This window comes from Triturus cristatus, chromosome 6, assembly GCF_964204655.1.
Source record: "Triturus cristatus chromosome 6, aTriCri1.1, whole genome shotgun sequence".
Taxonomy (NCBI): domain Eukaryota; kingdom Metazoa; phylum Chordata; class Amphibia; order Caudata; family Salamandridae; genus Triturus; species Triturus cristatus.
In genome coordinates this window covers 1,350,569,201-1,350,583,432 of record NC_140589.1, presented here as the reverse complement: position 1 = coordinate 1,350,583,432, position 14,232 = coordinate 1,350,569,201, and the positions used below count along the sequence as shown (strand labels likewise).

Genomic DNA, 14,232 nt, shown 5'->3' with positions numbered 1-14,232 from the left:
CGAAAAACTTTCTGGATCCAGTCTGATATCTAGGGATGTTCTAAGGTAAGGAACTATCACTTACAGATATATCATTACACAAGTAAGTAACTTGTGCTACACTGTGCTTAACCCCATTAACAGGTGTCTCCAATCTTTGCAAACCTCTCTAATTCTAAGTTCTTTCCCAGCTACAATGTAATTCCATTTAGCATTATTTCATTTTCTAGACATAGAAACAATGCAGTTTTCCACTTTTTAATTTAGTTGGGAAAGAACAGCCATAGATAGTGAAAGCCAGTGTTAAGAAGTTAAAGGCCTTCTGTGTTTCTTCAAACCAAAAAAACAATACCTTTTTTCAAAGCAGGTGTATTATAGGGGCAAAGACCGGAGAGAAGTGATCAATAAAGTGTTGATAGCTCGCCAAGAGAAATATAGCTCAAATGTGGGGGACTGGGGATCTACCTACATATCAAAAATGGGCCAATGATATGGATACTGCAATGATTGCAGAAAAGGATGTCTTTAAACACACGGGCGTCCCCAAAAAATGGGACCATAAATGGGCTAAATGGAATGTGTCACGTGGTGAATTATGTGTGTCTCCAACTGTCGAATTACGCGTGACAAACTTGGACATTGATCTCTTTCCTGTCGAGTGATATGTAATGCAAAAGTTCATTTTGCCATATTGTCTATACTCCCTTTTGTAATGAATGTTGATAGCTATGTGGCCTCACAGACTTCCACTGTTCTATTGTAAACGTTTAATAAAATAAAAAAAGATGTTTTAAAAAATAAATAAAGTGTTGATAGAAGTTGGTGAACCCCAAAAAACATTGTACATCTCGTACTGGATGAGGGTTGACCGGTCTCATACACCTTGCACTTTACAGTTAGCCATGCTCGTTGCCTTAGGTGTTAGAATCAGCCCTGAGAACTCTATCTGTGTGACATGAAAATAATATTTAAACAATTTGCAATAGAGCTGATTATTCCATAAGGGAGGTAAGACAGCTGAAACATGTTGTACATGACTTTCTTCATCAAGGGAGCCCCCCCGCAAATATATTCACAAAGCCCCGGGGGGGTGGCGGTGCCCGGGGCTTGGGGGAGCCTTTGAGCCCCCCAGCCATTCATTTTTCAAGCCCCGGGGGGGTGGCGGTCCCCGGGGCTGGGGGGCCCCTTTGGGCCCCCCAACCCAATACTTCAATAGCCCCCGGGATTTGGCCCCCCTTTTTTTATCAGCAGGATCCACGCACCCAGCGCGGATTTTGCCAATTTTTTAAACAAACATTTTTTTTTTTGTGGGATCCCCTGAGCAGGCCTAGGGGGTCAGGGTGTTTCTACCCTGCCCCCTTTTTGCGTTCTGCGCGTTTTTTCTTCTCTTTTCTTGTGGCTCTGTTCTACCGAGGCACAAGATGGCTGCCAACACTTCCTGTTTTGGAGTGTTGACAGCCAATTAGCATACAGCTCGTGCTCGGCAGGGTGCGCGGATCCACCGTGCCCATAGATATATCTATGATTTTACTTTTGATTTTCTCAGGAACTACTAAACGGATTTATATATATATATCCACAGCCACGAGATCCAGAGACCCGGGGCTGCAAGTCACGGCGTTCCTGGTCGGGCTCCGGAGGCCCCCTCTATTCACACCCATCTCCACCAGTACAAAAACACCAGGAAAACGCCAGAATGCTAATTTTACTTTATTCTCCGCATGCTGCCTCACAAACGTGTTTCGGCCGTAGCCTTGTTCACGGTATTGTGAGAGAGCTGGCAAAGCCATTATACAGTGCTATGAGTGTAGTCATAGAGGTAGGACTACCTTGTGTAAAGTGAAACAATTACACAGAAAAGTAGCACCATCTTGGAATGTATATCTCTTAGTATACATAATTGCTTGTTGTCGGATAGTTGTACATCCTAAATCATACATAATATTTCCTGTTCATATTTATAAAAACATTTTGGCAAGTAATAAACATTGAACTGTACAAATAACTGTAATTTCTAAATCCTAAAAATTGCCAAACACTTCTCTTTGCATAAAATACATAGGAGTCAAAAGTATCCCAGTCTGCACGATCTCGTGTGCAGATAGTTCTTAGGTCTCCTAACTCTCATGTCGATCTTCTTGTGCTCATAATAAAGATCTGGCACTCATAAGTAACTGATCTACCTCCATTATTGGTATAAATCTATCATTTAGCTGAAGTTTTGTTTGCTACTCCTATAGGTCGATTTTGTCAGTAAACAAAGTCTGCTGAGCCCACCATTGCTATAATCATAGGGTTATCTATTAGTCCTGCCCATGTGGGCAAATTCTAACATCCAGCATACAATTCATGGGTATGGAGTTATAACAGGAGGGAGGAATACGTGAACCATGATGGCCCTACCCACATGCACCTGTTTTCTTGATTGCTCTTAATGATGCTGAGTTACTTGCCAAACTTCCATCTTACCCATGTGGTCTATCTTATCTATATCTACGTGCAAAAGTAAGTGCTGTGCTTCTTTGGCAACTCTCCCATGATGTGCAGTGCTCAAACCTGTGTAAAAAAAAGAATTTAAAAAGTGTGCTATTAGAATTAGATAAAAAAACACTTCTAAAAAGCATCTATATTACAATTTTCCTTTCACATCTGGAAGCTATCAAGAGGATACAAATAACATGGACTATGTAGGTTTGGGTATTTTTTGAATATTATTTATGGCAGATTCAAATCTGAATAATTGACTTGTTCCTGTCTTTACGGGTTCTATGTGTTGTGTGACCCTTGTAGAGGTCACTTTATCTAATGATGTTTTCTGCAAGGACGGACTTTGAATTGCATCAGTGTTTGTACTTGGTTCAGTTTTTCCGACCTTATGGTAAATGCTTTTATTCATTTGCGATCTAATGTGAATATATTCTGGGAGCTCTTTTGCTGGATTACTTAGGACAGGTTCCTTCAAATACTTGCTTACTGGTGTAGGGAACTGTAGTTTACATGGCATTCATTATTGCCTTTGCCCTTTCTAGTCCATAGAATAATTTCACCCTTTAGTGGTCATGTACTACTGTCCTCTGTTGACTTTTGTCTTCTGACACAGTGTTATTCCACTGCCCTTGGGGCATGTTTTTTTCCATACCTGTAGGGTTGTTTCTTAATTACGTTCCCATGGTCCTTGCCACGGTTTTTATATGGAGCAAATGCTCGTTTTCATCTAATTCCTATGCATGTCTGGTCTACTGTTAATTTTGACCGGCTGGGTCTCTCTCAGGACTTGTGTAGGATTCGTTCGCAGACCCTCCTCTGAGCTGGTATAGCTATGGTATTTAATTCAAAAGTTAAGCAATCTGCAGCTAGATGTCTCTATCAAATTAACAAGTTACTTACCTTCAGTAACGCATTATCTGATAGAGACATAGTCAAGCTGCAGATTCCCTAAGTCCCTACCCATCCTCCCTGCTCTGAAAAAGAACTGTGACTCAACTAACCATTTGGTCTTACCGCATAGATATTGACTTGGTATTACCATACCATTCATTTCCGTTTTCTAATTATTGTTTTGAAGGTACATTGTTCTTTTTCAGCACACTATTTCCACAGACAATTTCTATATTGGCTCTGCGTTCTGGTGCTGAAAGTTTAACAGAAAAAACTGAACTCCGCGCACTAAGGGGATGTAGATGATTCCACTGATCACTATCTGAGTCCATGTTATCACGGAGTCATACAACGTCATCCCCCGGCGGCAGAGGTACTGCTGAAAAATGTCCTGATCCAGTCTGACACCAGGGGAGAATTCAAAAGTTAAGGAATCAGCTAGACTATGTTTCTACCAGATAATGCGTTACCGAAGGTAAGTACCTTGTTCAAAAATGCACCTCAATGTATTTATATATGGATGCATTTTTACATATATAGTTACCTGGCGAAAAGCACAGACCCAAATAAGAAAACTGTTTGATTAAAGGTTTGTTAAATTTCAGGAAAATGATGCCGTCGTGGGATACTTTGTACTACCTGACTGGTTTAAAAGACAGTTCATCCAGAACAAGGAAGATCAAGAAGATCAAGTAGAAGAACAATCCACTGCTAAAGAACAAGAACATCCTTTGTTAAGTAACAAAAAGAACCGACTTGAGAATAGAAAAGGTTTGACCCCTGAATTTAATCAGACGGACGTAAGGTATGTTGTAAACTACTTTTGTCACAGAAATTTAAACATTGATCAGTAGGGTAATGGTGCCATGATTTTCCTGAATTAGACAGGCCATCATGTAGAGTTTGATGGATGGGATAGTCTGCCAAAAAAGTGAAGCACCCTGTCCTCCAAACTCTCGATACCCTCCGCTCTGTTTGAAGTTAGGGGCCCTGCCATGATTTTCACAGCAGAGTCAGTACTCACTCTGGTGGTGGAAGACTTTGATCAATGGGCCATCGAATATCAGACTGTAAGTCTTAACAGTTTAGACCACCTGCTCTCTTGATAGGAGACGTTCAAATGAATATTTTTTCCTGTTTGTGGCTGCCAGGGAAAGCCTGGCTATACTGAAAGTGAAATAGGATGAAAAAGGATTCACACTCTGGAAAAAAACTACCAGCAGGTCAGGGATACTCCGACTTTCAAAGTTTGTTTTTGAAAACCAGAAAACTTTGTTGTGCAGGAGTATTGAACATCATTTCCTTACAGCAAAACTTTGGTGCCTACAGCAGTGTCACCAAGGTGGTATCTATGCCAAAGATACAGGGGCACATGCATCAATCATTTTACTGGAAAAATGCCTTTTACGATGCATCAAAGGCATTGCATTCGCAAAATAGGTAATCACAATTTTTGCAATTACTTAATTTGCAAATGCATTTAGGGAATTGCAATTTGCTATTCCCTAAATGCGATGCATGTAGTATTTCCAAAATGAGACTTTGCATTTAGGAATCGCAAATTACCATCACCTTCAAGTTGATTGTAATCTGCGAGTTCTTTGAAAATTGCATAAAAGTGCATTTTTCAAAGTGCCATGTGGCGCACACACATAGCGTCACATGTGCATACTTACCTTTTTTGGGGGTGCAACAGGGGGACCTTAGGCCCCCTAGCACCCTTGCAGGTGCATTCGCAATTTGTGATTACCAATTTGGTAATCACAAATTGCGAATGCATTCCTATTTATTCCTATGGTCCTAAAGAAATAGCGAATCGCAATTTGCGATTCACTATTAGGGAATGTTAAGGATTCGCAAAAATATTTGCGAATCCTTCATGCATAGGCATGTGCGATTGCCAAATAGCGAATCCCTAAAATTCGCTATTTGGTAATCTCAAATGATTACCTTGATGCATGTGCCCCACAGAGATCTGATCTCTAAATGTGGTGGGATATACTCCGCCAGGGCAGTGCTATACATCTCTCTCCTTACTTGGCAGCTCCCAAGCCCCATAAAAAGGTCCTATTGGGCCACATGTATCAGAATTGGAAATAGTGGTTACCTAATTGCGATTTTCTGCGAATTGCAATTAGTTCATTGCTATTCCTAATGTATTAAATTTCATGAGTGCCATTTACCGCTTCCTAGTGGGTCGCAAATCGACCTTCCTCAGGAATATTAATGATATTAATGAGGCTGGCTGCAATTTGTGACTCATTGGGAATCGCTAAAATTATGGAGATGGTGGACTGCTGGGGTCAGCAGAACGCCATGTTGGAGATTGCTATTAAATAAAGCAATCATTTAAAAAAAAAAAATGCTGCCTCTTTTTCTTAAAGGAAAACGGGTTGTGTTTAAAAAATAAAAATAAAATGTTTTCTTTTCCTTTTTCAAGAGCAGACAGTGGTCTGTGTGACCGCTGCCTGCTCTGAAAAAATGTTTTTGCTACCATTCCCAAAGGGGAAGGGGTCCCTTTGGGACCCCATTCTATTTGCAAATGGGTTACCACCTACTTGAAGGAGGTGGTAATATGCAAATGTTTTGTGACCTTATTTCGGTCACAAAACATTCCTGCATATCGCTTCAATTCAGTATTAGGAAGGGACGCCCTGAACACCCCCCTTCCTAATACCGAATCGGTATGTTTTTACAATTCCAAATTGTGATTCGGTAACGTGTTACCGAATCGCAAATTGGAATTCGTAAATACCAGAATGCAATTTACAGGTCGCAAACGGACGGATTCTGCTATCGGGACATTTGCGACCAGTAAAATGTGTGATAAATGTGGCCCTAAGTGCCTTACAAAAAGGGCCATATATACAAAGGTATTTTGAATTCAAGGGGAAGTGAAAAGTTGTTGCGCAAATACATAATTTAACATTAGGGATGAGTAAACATAACATAGGAAAACATTTAAAATTAGGTGCCCACATCTGAAGAATTACTGCCAAGTACACCTGCAGTCCTTCATCCTAGTTTTCAAACACCTGTGGTGTACTGTAATATCACTGGACTGTAATCTCCTGTTTGCAGCACTCTATTATTTTTTGTGCTTCAGCTATTGAATGCATTGCTATTGTGAAAGGGTTTTTATTGGAAAATAATGTTAATTTACTTGTGTTTAAGTGGGCAGGACTCTGCCACAAACTCAAATTACTCGGCCTGAACCTGACACCATTTTAAAGTTGCTGAAGAAAATGTGATTTTAAAAATGAATGAACATGTTTCCTAAGTGCATGTTTCGCTTCTGTGTTTCTCCTTTTCTTAAAATAGATGAAATGAGATCCATTTTTTGTGTGTTGATATTTACTTATGTGCTTAGGGAGGACGTGATGGCAGTATGTTCTCCTATGTTGCAACATTCAAGGCCTTTTGCTTAGGCCTGTTCAATGCTTTATTTACTTCATGAAAGCACTAGATTAAATGTTGCAGAACTATTTCCTTCTCATTATATATGCAAAATAGGTTTCACCAAATGTTACTTCTTTTATGTATCATTTTCTTGCAGGAAGTCATTTATTGTTGTCACTATTTTTAATTTCACTCCATGTGGAGTGTATGATTTTTCTCTGCCTGAAACCTATAAAATGTGTTTTTTCTGGGAGAGTTACCTGAACTTTTCCTTGATTTTAAACTGAGCTGTTTGCTATTTGATTGTATATTTAAGACTTTCTGGTTCCTTTGTCGCAGACAGACTCAAAGTTGCACCTTTCCTGCCTTTCAAACTGGTCAGTCTCCACATTTGACTGTCTGCTGATCTATATTGTGACCTGTTGCCACTTTCTTCAGAGGCAGATTCATTCGGGCCCTCTTGCTGATTTATATTTAGATGCTCCCTTGACTTGCGAACTGAGTAGATTTATCCTAATTCTTTGATTAATTAATATATTATATTTTGGTTAAGCTAATTCCCTTATATTATGACTTCTACAAATTGATTTTATTGTATGCCTATTGGTGTTGAGTTGAATGTGACTTGCTACTTTTTGCCTTATGAAATGATTCTTAGGTTTTGACTACACCCTTATGGTTTTGACAGTGAATTTTAAGGGCCGCCATCCTGTGGGACTCACATGGCCATGATCCAGCACGTAATCTCTTAAAATGTATTAATGAAAAGCACCAAAACTACATTCATAATCTAGGCTTATAACACGGTCCCTTTAAGCTGGGCTGTGACATTGGCAAGTATGCATCACTCAGCCCTATGCTAGAAAGCAAAAAGGCTTGCCAGGAGGAGGTTTCTACACCACAAAATTAGTCACCATGCCTATTGCTGTCGGCACTTCTGAATGTCTGCATCTTTCGGCCCAACTAACAGCTGGTGTTGATTGAACCTTACAAGGCACACATATGAACTGAAATGTTAGTGAATGTGATAACTGTAGCCCCATCCAGACTACTTAATGCTGCATAAATGGATCAGCACTCAGTCTTGAAGCCGCGTGTAATGCTCTCTTCTGTGGAACAGCTGTGGAAGTTATATATGGGTTTTTTTTTTAAACAGATCTTATTGGGTTAGGCAATAAAACAAGGCCATTGCGGCCTGCATGATAAGGCAGCATGTGCTAGAATACATACCCCTGATGAACAGGAAAATAGAAAACTGGCACAGTCCCTCCTAGCCCCCCCCCTCAAACCCCAGAAAGTCTCCAGCAGTTCCTCATGCTGAGAACATTAACACTTAAGGTCAACAGCCTTAGATGGTATCCCCATACATTCGTATCTTCAATGGTGCTTACCGGGGCAGGACCATACCTCTGTAGTCAGCCCGGCATTGCCATATACTAAATGTTTTTGAGGACAGCCCTTGGCCTGGATTACTGCTATTTCGAGACCAATACAGTGGTCCAAGCCTCTTTTCCATGTGCCAATGGATGATGGGGAGCTCGCCTTCCATACCTTAGCAATGTCTCTTTTAGCCAATGTAAGCCCTAGGAACAACAAATGTTACTTATTGCAGTTCCCGCCAAGACCCTCTTTGCTATGGAGAAGGATTAGTTTGGGATCTAGTGGGATCTCAGAGCGAAGAAGCTCGACAAGGCAGGATGTCACATGCTGCCAGAAGCCTTGCAGGTACAAACAACCCCACACTGTGTGTATGGAGGTGCCCTCATCTGTCCCACACCTAAGGCACAAAGGAGATCCAATCATGCCCATCTGCCACAGGCGTTTTCAGGTGTAATAAACTCTATGGAGATATTTGTGCTGAATCAGGCGAAGGCAAGAGGAGATAGCCGCCTCACGCAAGGACCCCCAGGGCTTTTGTCCTGTCATCATCTTCGACTTCAGTGACATCTCCCTGCCATGTCACCCGTAGAGCGGGCAATGTTGTGGTACAGTGTGTGATTGGTAAATTTGTGTGATCTTGTGCATGCCTAGGTCACCCATTAATAATTTGCCCTCCAGAGGATTAAATTCTGGCAGCTCTCAAAAGTCTTGTATGTATTGTATTGTATTGTAATTGCATCTATTTAGCGCATACTACCCCTGACGAGGCGTCAAAATGCTTTTTCTGCAAGTAGCATGCTACTCCAGAACCCAAAAAGGATTAGTGGTGAACAATATAGTGAAATATGAAAGTACGTTGAGTGGTGGATATGTTAGTTAGTTATTTGGATTGAGTAGGATAGTGGAGGGATAGAAGAGGGAAAAAGGTTTGCATTTACATAGTGCTTGCTACCCCTGATAATGTGTTGGAGTGCTTTTTTGGTGAGTAGCATGCTACTCTGGAACCCATAAAGGATCAGTAGTGAATTAGTATAGTGAAATATAAAAGTAGTTTGAGTGGTGGATATGTTAGTCAGTTATTTGGATTGAGAAGGATAGAGGAGGGATAGAGGTAAAAAGGTTTGCATTTATATAGTACTTACTACCCCTGACGAGGCATTGAAGCATTTTTTCTGTGAGTAGCACACTACTCCGGAACCCATAATGGATTTGCAGTGAATTAGTATAGTGAATTATGAAATTAATTTAGGTTGAGGACATGTTAGTTAGTTATTTGGACTGAGAAGAATAGTGGAGGGATAGAGGTAAAAAAGTTTGCCTTTATATAGTGCTTACTTCCCCTGGCGAGGCGTCCAAGGATGCTTGTTTCCATTCCAGGGAGGACCTGACCTAGCAGTTTGGGCTGGACTGTTCCCATTAGTAGAGGCTTGAGCGGACTGTCCAATGGTCACAGTTGAAAATTGCTCACCACCTCAGTTAAGGTGCCTCTAGAAGAAGGCGAAGGTCCTTAACAAAGATGAAGAGCAACTGGCTCCATGTAATCCAGAAGGCTGCGGCCCAAGGGAGCTTTCCTTGCTGATATGACAAAGGTAGACTTCCTTTTAACCCCATGGTGGTCTATGTAAATGAGTGACAGACACAGCACAGCACGTGCATTCCAGGGTAAACAAACTCTAATGTAATTGTCATTCAGTGAACAGCTATGGGAAGGCAGTAGGATAATTTCAATTTTTAGGTGGTATCATTTGTCATACTGCCTGTTTAGAAATTGGGTTGTTGGTTTACTGAGGTGTGAGCCCTGGTCAGCAGCAACAACAATCCTAGTCAGAGTAAGGCACCAGCAAACCCCAAATGAACCTGTGCTCACCCTCTGGTAGCTTAGAACAGAGCAGTCAGACTTAGCTAGGCAATGTGTCAAGTATTTGTAAAACACTTCAAACAGCAAAAACATTGAACTCACCACACAAACAGATTTCACACCAGGTTTTGAAAAGTGTATTATATTTTAATAAATACAACAAGATCAAAATGAGAAAATTCCAATCAGGGAAACTGGAGATTTTGGGTTTAAAGTTTTAGGATAAAATAGCACTAAAAGCAGAAAGCACCAACAAGGGATATTTGGTCATGCCGGACCAGGACAAAGTCACAAGTTTAGACCAACCTAGATGGGGCGTGGGCCAGCTATAGGAAACAGGTTAGGCCGGCTAAACAAAGTACCTTAAATGCTGGTTGTGGAGCATTGCGTGGATCTGAGGCAAAAAAGAATCTCACAGTCGAAGCGATGTGTTGATTCCGAGATGCAGCAAGGCTGCGGTGCGAGTTCCTGTTGCATTGTTGAGGATCCCTTTCACGGAGCTTGCGATGCAAAGTCCGGGCGTTGAGGGTGCATAGTGCGGCGGGCAGCCGAGACGATGCGTCAGTTCAAATTAACTGTGAGGCTGCAATTCAGAGGCCAGCGTCATTGTTGAGCTGCCATTAGCGAGAGATGCAAGGACCTGGATCAGATTTGGGTCGCGCTGTCAGCGATGTGTCTGTTCCGAACAATGTGAGGGCAATGCAGACCTTCTGTGCCAGGCCCAATCTGCACAACGATCCGTTGGTTCTGCTCGAGGATGCACTGCTCAGCCTTGGAGATGTATTAGTTCTGCTGAAGGATGCACTGCTCAGCAGAGGAGATTTCAGTTCTGCTGGTAAGTACCTAAGGCCTATTTCAAAAGGTCCAGGATTTCGGGTGGCAACAGTTGGCAGGGTTGACTCACAGATTGTAGAGTGCAGGTGCAGATCAAAGTTTGCTGGAAGCCTGTTATGTCTCTGAGGCTTCAGATCAGGAGGCCAACCAAGTAGCCCTTGGGGTAACTCTGGCATCTGGGTTCAAGTGGTGCAGGTCCAGTACTTCTCAACCAGGGAAGGAGGGCAGTGGGCAATAGGTCAAAACAGCAGGGCAGCAGTTCTTCCAGAGCATCCGTCCAACAGAGTGGCAGTCCAGCAAAGTGGCAGTCCTTACAGCAGCCCAGCAAGCCTTCTTCCTGGCAGAGTATCCACACGTCCAGTAAGTGTACTCAAGTGGTGGTGTCTGAGGTCCAGTACTCATACCCAGTAGTGCCTTTGAAGTGGGGGAGACTTCATGAGTAAGCCTTTCAAGGGCACAGATGTCCTGCCCTGTCATCCCTGGTTCCAGACTAGCTACAGGGTGTTAGGCAGCCCTTTGTGTGGGATCAGGGTACAGCCCATTCAGGTGTTTGTGAGGCTCCCCCCATCTTGTCAAGATAGCCCACTCAGTCAAGTCTAAGCTCCCATTGTGTGTGGATGTCAAGGTGGAATACACAAAGCCCAACTGCCAACTACACCCAGTCATGTGACCCGAGACTGGCTGCAGGCACCAAATGGCTAAGGCAAGAAAATGCCAACCTTCTAAAAGTGTCATTTTCAGAATTGTAATTTAAAATCTGACTTCATCACAAGTTAGGATTTTAAATTAGGATTGCAGAGACACCAAACATGAACCAATTATATCACACCATTTAGAAATTATGCTTATAAAATGTAATAAGGTAATCTCAAAGGTATCCTTTGGACCTTGCAGTAGTGAAAAACTAATTTAAGAGTTTTTCAGTACTAGGACATGCAAAATTTAGAAGCACATGTCCTGCTTTTTAAATACATTGCACGCTGCCCTCTGGGCTGTCCAGGGCCTACCCTAGGGGTGACTTAAATGTATTAAAAAGGAAGGTTTTGGCCTGGCAAGAGGTTTAACTTTCAGATCACCATGGCAGTTAAAAACTGCACGCACAGGCTCTGCGATGGCAGACAGATGTCACCGAACAGTTCTATGCTCTAAAAGAAGTTGCTTGAAATCAGTCAGAGGTCTTTCTTGGATTACTTGCACACTTGACATTGGGATCTAGTGTCTACGCACACCTTCAGGCTCAGTCCAATCTGTGTTCTTGCGACTTTGATGTCCATATCAGGATGGGAAGAAAACACTTTGATGTTTCTTCAGACTGATGGTGAGCTATGAGACTGTACACTGCCCCAGGTCTGGTTTTAGATCCCATTCACAAGGTAACTCTAGGGAGTGTGTTGAATCTTCAAAGTCCTCTTCCTAGGAAAAGTTTAGTACGTTCCAGAGAAGGAACTCCTCACTGCAGTGTCGCTTTCATCCATGAGGCAGGTTGTGTGATGGGTGGTTCGGGTTTACTGACTCCAGACTCAATCCCACTTCTGGAGGACTATAGCCCAGCACTGGAGCCCAGCTCAGTATTGTTAGCTGGTGGCATTCATGCACATCTTATTGGCTATGTTCTCCTCTGGTTCCCCATAGGGCTCCTTCAGACCCCAAGCAGCATGCAAGACTTTCAACCCTGCCTCCGCTGGCAGCTTCCACCCTGGTGCCGATCAACCCCATTGGTAGACTTCATACTGTTCCAGCCATATAGCTCTTATAATTTCACCAAAAGCCTTGCCATGTGCTCTGACATCATCAGGAGCTTTGATGCCACCCTATGTGCCAACTTTGGATCCACTTTCTTAGTCTTACAGGACTGGAACCTTTTTGACCAAGTACATGGCGATGGTGAACCCATTGGCTGAATGTCCTTGTAAGCCACTATCTAGGGCCTGTGCCTTGCCCACCTGGATAAATGTCATTAGTCTCCATCCAACTTCATCTGGCTACTCTACTATGTTTTTCATGATGAATATGTGAGTGGCAAGGTAAGCAGCCTTTACTTCCCCTTGGGTTCTGCTGATGGTCTTGATTCGGACCTCTGAGACATCAGTGACTTAGAATGCTCTCTAGGGGTTGCCCATGAGTGTTCCACGGGCCTTTCTTCAGGGGACATTCTTTCTTTTAATGCAGCCTTATGCATGGCAGGCTGAAGTACTGGGATTGTCTTTGCCAGTTGAGTAGATCAAAAATAATCTGTTGATGGAAATACTCCAATTTCTCTCTCCACGTTAGAAACTTTGCATCTTTTCAATGAAGCCCTTTTCAATTCAGTTATGGGAAATTTGGAAAAAGTTGATCTCTACTCCAAATATTAACTATGTTGTTTCCCATTCCCATTACTTAGCCCCAGACGGTCCACAGTTTTTGTACCTCCACCCTTCACCGTGGGTCTAGTTATAGGCATCTGCGTGGTATAAGCTTAACTCTGATACTCTTTACTCCACTTCACCTGATAATAAATGGAAACAGATCAATATGATTGGGGAAAAGTGGTTTTATCTAGGTGCCTATCTCTTTGTTCCGGTAATGCCACATGCCTAATTTCTAGCTATGCCTGTGCTTTTTAGGAGATTGGCACAGATGGTGACTCCGCATTTGCCAAATCATGTAAACGGACACTTTGCTAAGGTGGATCATTGTGAATTTGGAGCCATCAGGCAGCTTTTTAGATGCAGTCTTGACACTGTGGATTGGGTGGCGAGGTCTGTGGGTTCCTCAGTTACCTTATATAGGTCTGATGGGGTTTGTTCTGCTGGTCTCCCAGTAGATGTTTTGATTAACCTGTTGGATATGCAATTTGACAGTTCAGTCATCCGTTGCCTAAACGTTTATGCAGTCTTGAGAAAACATGGACAAGCACACAATTGTACTTGTCCTAGGTCTGAGTTCTTATAACTCATCGACTCCAGCAACATTACAGGTAGCCCAAGGTATGCAGTCAAGGATGATTGTTCATATGTCATAGTCAACTTTAGTACTTATTAGTTGCTGTTCTGCAGCTTACCTTGTCTACGACTTCAGTTGTCTGTGCGTTAGTTTTGTTAATTTCTGGCAGTACATCTGTAGATCACAAACTTGTTGCTCGTCTGGGGTTTCCATGAACTACCTCAGTCTTTACCATGACTCCTCTTCGTTGAGGCAGCGGTATGGTACTTCATCCTATGTAGAGTCTGAAAAACTCAGGGTATGATACCAGTGTTAGAGGTAGTGATGTTTAGATGCAAGAAGTGGACTCACATTCACTGATTCTAAAAGTCATAGCATAGGGTGCTGGATCTAGAATATCAATAGCTAGCAATCTGTCTTTTGTTGTTTCACTGAATGCAAGGGCGGATGGTTTTAGCCTACATTTTAATGCCAAACAT

The 14,232-nt window shown here is 42.3% G+C and overlaps 1 protein-coding gene across 1 annotated transcript in view; it reads left to right on the top strand.

The window, feature by feature from the left end:
* LOC146821407 (uncharacterized) overlaps nt 1-14,232 on the top strand; it is a 1,203,178-nt gene that overhangs the window by 244,467 nt on the left and 944,479 nt on the right. The window contains exon 23 of the mRNA XM_085609844.1: nt 3,963-4,162. Coding sequence (XP_085465970.1) covers nt 3,963-4,162 — 200 coding nt within the window. The remainder of the gene's footprint in view (nt 1-3,962; nt 4,163-14,232) is intronic.